Here is an 11,463-nt window from a genome sequence, read left to right on the forward strand (position 1 = left end):
ACTCAACTATAATTGAAATGTACTTCTTCGAAATTAGGAATTCAAATTTTTATATCTAACATCTGTCATACAAAAGAAGTAGAATAAAATTTATTAAAATTGATTTATGAATTTGGTTGGATTATCAATTAAGAAGATCGGATAATAAATATATTTCAAAATACAACTTTTTTGGTGAGGATTTTCAAAAATAGAAAAATAAGAAAAATTATATACACAAAATAGCAAAATTTTAATTTACTTTGATAGAGGTTGATAGATGCCTATCAGTGTCTATTATTGATAGAAACTGATAGAAGTCTATCACCGATAGACACTAAAAGAAGTCTATAAGTAAATAGTTTTACTATTTCTATAACTAGTTTAACATTTCTAAAAATTTTCCTTTTTTTAGTTCGAGAATAGGTGGAGCGAAATTCTAATTTTGATTTTTTAGTTGACAATGTATGACTTAACCAATTTTTTATGCTCAAGTATCATTTATATATTTTGGTTAAACCTAATTTGTGTAAATGTATTAATTAGAATTAATTAATTATTATTTGTTTTGAGTATTTATTATTAATTGTGAATTTTGGAATCAATTATTTATAATCAATTTTATATCGCATTTTTATGTAAAGCCCTCTTCGAAAAAAGTTGAAGATGCGTCAGTCCCCCACACTTAGTTTCTCTTGCATTTGTTATTTGACAATGGCATGTTAGGGAAAAAGCAAAAGACGAAAGCCAAATTCTCTCTCACGAGTTATCAATATGGATTTGAAGGATGAAAAGATGACAGTATTTGAAAGCAATAATGACCTCCTTGAAGCTCAGGCTCACATATGGAACCACATCTTCGACTTTATAAACTCCATGTCTCTCAAATGTGCCATTCAACTTGGAATTCCAGATGCCATCCATCGCCATGGCCCCAACCCTATGCCCCTTTCTCTTCTTGTTTCATCCCTCAAACTTCATCCTAATAAAACCCAATTCATATACCGCTTGATGCGTTTATTGACATACTCCGGCTTCTTTGCTCTACAAGAAGAAGGATATATGTTGACCAATTCATCTCGTCTTCTTCTTAAAGACAACCCTTTGACTCTCACTCCATTCTTGCTTTCCATGCTTGATCCGCTCATCATAGAGCCATGGCAGTTGTTCTCGGCTTGCTTCCTAAATGACGATAAGACCTTATTTGATACAGCTCATGGAATGTCGTTTTGGGAGTATGTAGGTGGAAGGCCAAAAGATAATGATGTTTTTAATGCAGGCATGGCGAGTGATGCAAAGTTGGTGATGAGTGTTTTGTTAGGTAAATATAAAGGTGTTTTTGAAGGACTTGGCTCACTAGTTGATGTGGGAGGTGGCACTGGAACTATGGCCAAAGCCATTGCTGAGGCTTTTCCTCAAACGGTATGCATTGTGTTAGATCTTCCTCAAGTAGTGGCTAACATGAAAGATAACGAAAACTTGAAATATGTTGGAGGGGACATGTTTGAAGCCATTCCTCCTGCTGATGCACTTCTATTAAAGGTATACTAAAATTTATTTAAGATTTTTGGTTAATTATATATTAGAGAAATACTTAGACTACATTGTGGACTCCACACATCTTTTTTTGCAGTCTACTTCAACCACATACCAGAAACAAAATCAAAATATTAAAAAAAAAAAAAAAAAAAAAAGAAAGAAGGAAGAAGAGTTTTCACATAGCAAATTGTGGTTGCACAATTGTGTACGTAGACTACAAAAAATTTGATGCACTCATATCTTTAACATTATTATATGATAGGTTATTATAATCAATATTTTGGTGAATTTTATACTATACCTATCTTTATGTAAAATTGTTACAATCATAGAGTAGAGAAAACTAAAAAATTATATTTAAGGTAAAAAGGAGAAAGGAGTTTTTCTCCAAAAAAAATCAGTGGTTAGACACTAGGTGAGCTGCAAAAGGATGAATTCAACTCGAGATGCATCTAAATATTTTTCGATCAATTATATATTTATTTATTTGGCTTGAGTGTTGTTAAAGTATTTATGTGATTAAATTTTGTGCAAACCTATTAGCTTAAGCTTTTTAGCTAGTAGGTTTTAGGTTATTAATTGATGATTTAATATAGTATTAAATTAGTGGATCCCATGTTTGAACCTCTATTTTTTTTCCTTTTCTTCTTCCTTTTGATATATGATCCTTTAAATGATAAATGTACTTTTTAAATTCAACCTCTATGTTTAAATGTAGTTACATAATTTTCTAGAGAGAACTACAATTTCCTTGGTTGAATGGGCTCTCAGTGGATAAGTATTTGTCACTGTGGATAAGTATTATGTCAAATTTGAAGAATGGGCTCTCAGTCTGCATTCTACTCCTAATCTCATCCCAAGTTATGGAGGCTAGACAATTTTTAGGGATATCCCTTTGCATGCTTGGAATTTACACACTTTCACCTAGATTAGAGATGCGTGTGGTGGTTTCTTAGAAGTATCAAAGGATACTTGGAGAAAAGTTGATATTATGGAAACTCGTATCAAGATCAAAAGAAACTTCATAGGCTTCATCCCAACGGCTATAGCCATCTCCGATAACAAAGGTAATCGTTTTATTGTGCATCCAATTACTCAAGTGTCTGGGAAGTGGTTAGTTAGACATGATTCAAACATACATGGATCCTACATGAAGGAGGTGGTCGTGAGTTTCAATGAATTTGACACAAACAATGAACAGTACAATAGTTGTGACAACATTGCTTACCCTCCCCAACTGAATGAACAGTGTTTGGTTACAAATAATTCAATTACAACCAAATGCAAACTAGATATTATGTTGGAACCCAAGGTAATCTGAAGTACTAATAGTGAAAAAAATATTTTTAAATCAGCTGAACAGTCGAAAGGAAAAGAGAAGATGAATGAAATAGACAAGGGGAAGAAAATTTGTGATGATGAATCTAACACTAGTCACTTCGGTTTAAATGTTAAGAGAAAGGTCATTTTCCCCAAGAAACAAAACTTAATATTATAACCCATCTTATGCTCCTGCCATGTCAATTTGAATTGCCAGCCCACCAAGTCCAAAAAGAAAGATTGAAAAGAAAAATGACAGACGAATCTATCGTGTGAAAAGCCCAACAAAAAATTAGCCCAATTGTTTGCTAAATCAGTGCAACTACCTAGAAAAAATTTAAGTTAATGGGAATAATGTCCCTGGGCCCGACCAACCAGATTTTGAACGTTTTGTGGAGTTAGGTTACATCTACCTGGAATCAGATGCAAAAGTCTCTAGCCCAAATCAATTATAACCAGAGCATAGACCCCTTATCCTACTCAATCTGAGTTTATGAAAGGCAACATGGAAGTGATTATGAAAGATATAAAGAAGAGGAATATCCAAAAGTACTAGGAAGCTTCTTCAAAAATGACTTCAAAAGAATGGCTTCACTCAAATAACTTATGAGTTATCTCAACAGATGCAATAGCAAGTCCGAATAATTTTCAGACGGGTAATTTAGATGATTTCTTTGTAGGCCAAAAGGCCAAAGGGAACATCACCTCCCCATGAAAATTATCACTTGGAATGTTAGAGGGTTACGCTCTCCCTAAAAAAGAGCCTTAATAAAATGCACTATTTCTAGCTCCTGTCCAAAATTTGTCATTATCACTGAAACTAAATTATCCTCTATTAACAAATCTCTTATCAAATCTATTTGGAGCTCCATTAGCATCAATTGAATTTGCCTAAATTCCATTGGTAGATTGAGGGGGATTCTTTTATTATGGGATGACTTAAAACATCGGATTTCTACATTCAAGGCACTTACTCCATCTTTGCTAGATTTAATTTGAGTGATGGCTTCCCTTTGTGCTTAACGACTATATATGGTCAAGCTAAAAGAAAAGATAGAAAAAAATCTTTGGGATGAACTCTTCTTTTTGGCCAACCTATGTCTTCCATATTGGATTCTTTTTGGTGATTTCAATGTCATCAGAGATCAAAATGAAACCTCCTCCCTAAATCCAGCCAAACATAGTATGAAAAAATTCAATGCGTTCATTAACAACTTTGGGCTTCTTGACCCTCCCTTGAAAAATGGTACATATACCTGGAAAAATCTTAGGACTAGGCCTGTCCTATTAAGCATCGATCGTTTCGTATATTCACAAAATTGGGAAGATAAATTCCTTCCTCAATATACCAAGAAGCTTGCTAGAACTACATCTGACCACTTCCCAATTGCCCTTGAGACTTCAAATCTTACTTGGGGTCCTTCTCCTTTCAGATTGAACAACTATGAGCTGGATAACCTGAGCTTCAAGAATAATAGCAAATTTTGGTGGAGCAGCACCCATCAAATTGGATATCCAAGATACTCCTTCATTAGGAGATTGAAACAATTTTCTTGTGCTGTCAGAAATAGAAGCTATTAATAAACTTGAAGCCGATCAGAAGTTATCTGATATCTTATTTAATATTATCAAAGAAGAATTTCTCTCAAAGCATATCTCAGCAAGGCTATTATTAAAGAAAACCTCTATTGGGCTCAATGATGTAAAAAAGTAATGGCTTTTAGAGGGAGATGAAAATACTGCATTTTTCCATAAAGTTTGTTTGGTCAGGAAAAGAAGAAATATTATTTCATAAATCACCAACAAAGACGGAGTTAGCTGCACAAACAACAACAGTATTGAGGAAGCCTCCTTCAATATTTTAAGGATCTTTAAGGATATCTATGTTGGGAAAACTTTGATTCATTATATATTGACAACTTTCACTTGAATGTGATCTCGCATGAACAAAACCAGAGGCTCATTCCCCCTTCACAGAACTTTAGGTACACTCAGTGCTCAATTCTATTGTTATTAATAAAGCTCTTGGTCCTGACGAATTTACTATTGAGTTCTACAAAAAGTACTAGAACATTTTCAAAGAAGATATCATGGGAGTGTTCCACGACTTTTTCAGGATTGTATAGTAAACAAAAATCTTAATGAAACTTATTTTGCTTTAATTGCAAAGAAATATAAAGCACTTCTAACCTCTAATTACAAGCCTGTAAGTCTTACCACCTCCTTGTATAAAATTATTGCCAAAGTGCTTGCAGAGAGACTCGAACTTCACCTTGCCTACGACTGTGTTTGAAAACCAGGGGAAGACTAGATAACTGGAAACAACAACACATACCTCTTAAATAGGTGCTTCCCTTGGTGGTAAACCTATTTCCACTTCCTTTAGGGAGGTCATCGTGAAAAAAATCAGGAGAAGACTAGATAATTGGAAATACTCATATATCTCCAAAGGGGAAAAAACTACACTCATTAAATCAACCCTCAGCAGTGTTCTAACTTAGCTACTCTCAGTCTTCAAAGCCCCAGCTTTGGAGAAACTATCTTTGGAAAGATGACTCAAGCAGAAACTCTACTCACCTTGTTCATTGGTCGATCGTCACTGCTCCAAAAAATAGAGGTGGCTTGGACATGAACAATATTGATGATACAAACTTCGCCCTTCTTAGTAAATGGCTCTAGTGTTTCTGCTATGAAGAACTCCCCCGTTGGAAGCAAATTATAATGACAAAATACAAACAATCCTTTCTTGGTGGCATTCCTGTTGAAGGCAAATATAGTAGCTTAAAAGTATCATGACATTCTATTATTAAATTCCTTGATTGGTTTGGACAAAATATGGTATGGAAGGTGAACAATGGTGCTTTGATATCTTTCTAGAAAGGAAAATGGAATCAGAGAAGCCCTCTTACTGATAGCTTTCCTAGACTTTAGGCTCTTACAAGTCTCCTAGACAGCTCCATCAAAGATAATTGGGACATTCACACAAATTATTGGAATCTTATCCCTCGCACACCTCTATTTGACAGAGACATAATGAATTGGAACAACTTCAAGAGCTCTTTGATAATACCCAACGACAGCAAAGCTTCTAACAAGCCTCGATGGACTCTGGAAAGCATTGATTTATATAACATCTCCTCAGCCAAAATGAACCTCTTTTGCCCATTTGTACGTGATAATACTAATCAGAATCGTCCTACTTTTAACAAAGTATGTAAGTCATATATTCCAAAAAAATGCAAATTCTTTCTTTGGACCATCCTACACAAAAGAAAAAAAAGGAGATTATGAATCACCTATTCATCCATTGTAACTTTGCAAAAGCTATTTGGAGGAAAATTCAACCTTGGACCAACAGAAACATTAGGAATGCTAGTGGCATGCCTTCACTTGTAAATGCAATCTCCAATATAAACTACAAAATAAAAAAGGGTGTTATTGTTTTCAACTCAGCTATAGCCATTTGCTGGTCCTTGTGGCTTGAAAGAAAAAACTGAACCTTCAACGATCTTGAAAACACTGAAACAAAGGTTTGGAAAAATGTCTGCACATCCTCTTTGGTTTGTGGTCCTCCAAGTCAAAACACTTCAAAGACTACTCCCCAACTACTATTTCACTGAATTTTAATGCTTTCATGTAACTTGCACTTTCTACAGGGTTCATCTCCAACCCTTCTTTTGTAACCCTTTTTATTGTTGATTAATGAATAAGTTGGGGATATGATAATGGTGCTAAGGAGGTGTCAACCTAATTGAGATGTCCCGGTATACCTACTGACCCCAGTTATATCTTTTTCAAAAAAGAAAACACTTTTGAAGCTCTTTGAAAGATCATTTTAAACAGATTAGCTACAATTCTATGTTGGAATGATCCTTTCCATCCTCTCTATCCATTATACGTGAAGAAATGAAAGTGTTATTTTTATAATTACAACTGTTTGGTTACAATTTTAAGGAGCATTTATGATAATGGCATATCTCTTGGCTAAATATATGATAAAATATTTTGCAAAAATGACCCGAACATGTAAGAACTCATGCATATATTGATGATACATATGTAGGTACATTTTTTATAAATTAAGAAAATGGATATATTAGTGATATACCTTGTTAATGGTATATATAAAACATATGGTAGCGTTTATGTTTCTAGTGTTTTGTTTTTTGTTATTTTAGAAAAGACAAGTATTTCGGTCAAATATTGTTCATATTTCTCTTCTAATGACGTCTTCATAATTGTGTATAAATTTTTAAGACAACAAAATTAAGTTTCTAATTGTTTCAATTTTTTTCTAAAACATATATGAAAGTGTTATTTTTATCATTTTTAATTATATATAAAATACAATCTAAAAATATAATATAATATTAAAACTTAAAAATTAAATTTCAAAAATTATTTTTATATCATTTTTGTTTGTTTTTATTTTAAAAATTCATAGAACAAAAAAAAAAAAAAAAGAAATGATTATTATATTTGTCTTTCAAAATAGAACATAAAGAACAGGAATGGAAATGTTCGTTAAGCACCAAATACATTTATTCTTGAGATCTCAGTGACCAAAAAGATTTTTTTTTTTTTTCCCTTCTATAGAAGGTATATATATTAAAAGCATTTTTTTATCCTTTTTAGACAAGTCTATCCAGTATACCAATTAAAAGGGCTATATCGGAATAATTTTTCTCTCTTGATGTTGCCTTTCATTTTTGCTAAATATCCATTATACCCTTTTCATTAGGTATATGTGCCTTTTACTTTTATTTTTTTTCTTTTTAGATTTTTGTTTTCAACAAATTATCCTCCAACAAAGAAGCATCACATCAGTGGAGGAGAGAGAAAAACAATATGAAGAGCAAGAGAGGATAGAGTGAAAAATAACTTAATTATAAATTATATTCACACCCCTTTATAATATATATATATATATATATATATATATATATATATATATATTTTGTACTCTTTAGATTTTTTTATTGATATTTTTAACTTTTCTTTTCTAATTTTATACTTTTCAGATAAATACAATAACTAAGCATCACTTTGTGTTGTATATAAGTAATTTAATTTTAACTTCATATAATAACTAAATATTTTTTATATAAATAATAATCCTCTTGATCTATCCCTTCACATAAAAACTAAAATTTAAATAGACACATCCTTTAAAAATAGTAGACAATTTTTCATATAATAACTACATATTTTTAAAAGAATAATTATAAGTTTTCTTATTTATTTGGTCACTTCATCTTTAGAATGTCATGATTGAAAGAATTGTCATTTTAAGAATGTCAAAATTGAATGAATTGTAGAATGATAATGGAAGTTTTCGTTATTTGTAAAGAAAATATTGGATCATATCAAAGTGAAGCATAGATAATCCATATATTTAAATATTGATTTATTATTATCTTTTAACAGTATATTTGCAACACTACAACAAATATCACATTTGACAGCTTTAAAAAAACGTTGTCGTAGATTTTTCATAGCGTTTTCGAAATGTTGTCGTAGCACATGTTATTCAAATCCCCAACTTTCCACAACGTTTTTTTAACGCTATAAAAACCGATATAAAAAATCAACTTTTGATAGCACATATTTAATGGTATGAAAACCTTTCATAGCATTGGCAAAAAACGCTATAGAATGTCTTTTATAGCATCTTTTATAACGGTAAAAAACGCTATAAAAGACTTTCTATAGCATTTTTATAGCGGTAAAAAAAAAGTTATAAAAGACTTTCTATAGCGTTTTAGACATGCTGTTGTAACCGATGTTATTGAAAGTCCATGACTTTCCATAGCATTTTTTCAATACTATAAAATATTCATTTTTTATTACATAATTTTAATATCCTGGAAAGTTTTCATAGCATTAAAAAATACTATAGTTGACTTTTGATTGCAATTTTTAAAATCATATACATTTTGAATCTCCCCTTGATAGTCGATTTTGATCAAATTGTATATTGTTTACGTAGCACTTTATACCAGTAACAAATTATTACAAATGAAGTTATAAAATCAACTGTAATCATATAAATTTTTAGTATTGTATGTAAGTACATTTAAATCAAAATAAAATTTCAGTAGTATAAATATCACTCATAATAAGATGCTTCAATCAATACAACATTCCATAAAAATAACTATATTTTTTTTGGGATCGACATGTTGTATAAATTAAATTAAGATAAAGAAAAAATAATGTAACCTCAACTTTCTAGTTTCCTCAATATACGTAAGTATCCTTTAATCTCCATCTTTTTAAAATGATGCATCCACTAGTATTTACATAAAAAATCTGATAAGTCTTTTATCTTTGCTTGCTGCAAAAAGAACATATATTTACCATCAAACTCAAAACTCATTCATCAAATGTGACAATATTTTTCTACAATAGAGTGTTGAACATGATGTAAAATTAAAATTGTAAAATACAAATATAAGGGAAAAAATACTACATACAACTAAAGAGACCATATATCAACGTTCAAAAAGTGAGAAATCACAACCTTTACCTTTGATTCAAGAAACCTATAATATCAAGGATTTACATAGTTATTTGACATAAACAAGAAGATTGAAGCAAACACTTACTTTAAAGATGTATTCTTGAAAACATAGATCAATACCCAAAGAAAAATCAAAGCCTTTAGAACTAAACATTTGGTCAAGCCAACAATTTACAAATCTAAATGCAAAATCAAACTTACACAGATATGTTGAGTGATATGTGTATCTCCATTAAAGCCTAGCGTTCCTCCTTGACCGAATGCAAGTCTTACAAAGATCCAACATCTAAATGAGATATGAAACTCGGAGATGGGAGTTTGGGACATAGACTTTACTTTAATGTTGAGAACTAATATGAAAGACAAAACTGAGAAATCATGAGGTGAACTAGAAGTATTATAGGCTATGAGTAATGAATTATGCACATTTCTACTCATAAATTCAGACATTATGTGGATTGACTTTCTAAGTGCTTAAATAAGTATTTCAACGTACAAAGAAGGTATTCTTAAGTACTTAGAAAGTCAATCCAAATATGCTCTAAAGTAGTAGTTGTAGTCAGCTTCCAAATTCAATACTAAAAGAAATATACTTTTACTAAGTAACAAAGGTGATTCTTAGCAACTAAATTATCTTACAAATTGGAAGTTTTAAAAAATATAAACAATATAAACAATATAAAACTCAGAAACAAACTAATCCAATCAAATAAAGCAATTTGCTATCAATGTGTGACATCAAAAGAGCAACAACAGACTATTTTTTGTCGAAAACAAAAGAAAGAATATGCATTTGTGCACTTTATCATTTCTTCTATATGAATTTTTAAGAACAATGTAGATATAGTGATGAAGTGCAAAACAACCATAAATAAAAATCTAAAGCCTACTATCCATCTTCAGACTTGCATAGATATGCAGATTACAAGTAAATTTCTTCAAGAATTTGGGATGTATTATGATATGGGGTTGAAGGAAATAGTTGAAGAATATTTTAATTTTATGCATAGTTTTCTCCAAACTTACATTCGTGGGGTAGAAGATTTTTTCCATGTACATTGTCACCTGCATCTGTATGTCGGGGTTGGGCTATGACGGTCCTGCATGTCTAGGGTTGGGCTACAACAAATCTCTGCCGTTGCATTATCAAAAAATCCAGTCTTCCATGGAAGAAGTTGGTTAAAGATGGAGAAATGATGGTGAAGCATTACAAGACTCAAGATCAGGTGGCGGATATTTTTACGAAGACACTGAAGTTTGACTTATTTGTTAAGTCTAGAGAAAAGCTTGGAGTTGCTCAAGTCTAGATTAAGGGAGGATGATAGAAATTAATCTAGACTTATATTCAAGGTGCATGAATTACATTTAATTAGATACATGAATAGTTGAGATTCAAAGAATAGTTGAATACATGAATTACAAGATACATTGATGAATGTTCATGTATTGGTGAAAAGTCACATGTATTTGTATTTATCATTGATGTCTTTTGATGTATTTTCCTACTAATATAAATATGCGTAGGATTTGTCATTTGTAAGCAAGCCAAGAAAATAAAGTAATATTCAAGTTCTAGTTTCTCCAATCTTGTGTAAGAGAACAATCTTATTTTCTTATCTATTGAGTTGTATTGTGAGAGCCTACTTCGTTTTCAACAATAATATGATATTTGGGGTGGATATTACATGATTGGAGTGATGGCAGATGTGTGAAGATTCTGAAGAACTGCAAAGAAGTAATTACAAGCAATGGTAACAAAGGAAAAGTGATGGTAATTGATATGGTGGTGGGCAATAGCAAAAGAGATGACTCTATTCAAACTCAACTGTCCTTTGACATGTTGATGATGAGTTTAGCAGGTGGAACAGAGAGAGAAGAAAAGGAGTGGGCTCAATTGATTAAAGAAGTTGGATTTGGTGGCTATAAGATCTTCCCAATTATAGGCCTAAGGTCTCCTATAGAGATTTACCCATAACTATCTCTTTCTAAGGCCACATATACAATGTCTTGGGATGATTTTAAATACTAAACTATTTTTATGTATAAAGTATTTGTTGGATTGTTATGGTAAAACTAAGATAGCTGTTTTAGGGTATTTCAGA

General features: G+C 31.5%; 1 protein-coding gene across 5 annotated transcripts; it reads left to right on the forward strand.

Annotated features, from left to right (window-relative positions):
• Positions 1–601: 601 nt before the first annotated feature.
• Positions 602–10,946, forward strand: LOC120078319 (trans-resveratrol di-O-methyltransferase-like). Of its 5 annotated transcripts, none has more exons than XM_039032555.2 (2): positions 602–1,521; positions 1,613–10,946. In XM_039032555.2, the coding sequence occupies exons 1-2, from the start codon at positions 754–756 to the stop codon at positions 1,745–1,747; spliced, it is 903 nt and encodes a 300-aa protein (XP_038888483.2). In that variant the 5' UTR covers positions 602–753; the 3' UTR covers positions 1,748–10,946. The 5 variants fall into 5 exon arrangements, with proteins under 5 accessions (XP_038888483.2, XP_090169569.1, XP_038888484.1 ...); XM_090313443.1 differs by having other exon boundaries at positions 2,237–10,946; XM_039032556.2 differs by having other exon boundaries at positions 10,404–10,946.
• Positions 10,947–11,463: the final 517 nt, after the last annotated feature.

The sequence above is a fragment of the Benincasa hispida genome, chromosome 5 (genome assembly GCF_027475165.1).
Source record: "Benincasa hispida cultivar pf3 chromosome 5, pf3_genome.v1.1, whole genome shotgun sequence".
NCBI classification, from domain to species: Eukaryota; Viridiplantae; Streptophyta; class Magnoliopsida; order Cucurbitales; family Cucurbitaceae; genus Benincasa; species Benincasa hispida.

Excerpts from the sequence above, each read along its gene's own strand:
- LOC120078319 (XM_039032554.2), top strand. The coding sequence starts at position 754 with ATGGATTTGAAGGATGAAAAGATGACAGTATTTGAAAGCAATAATGAC. Across the intron at positions 1,522-10,473 it reads CTGATGCACTTCTATTAAAG|GGTTGGGCTACAACAAATCT; the intron begins GTATACTAAAAT and ends CTGCATGTCTAG.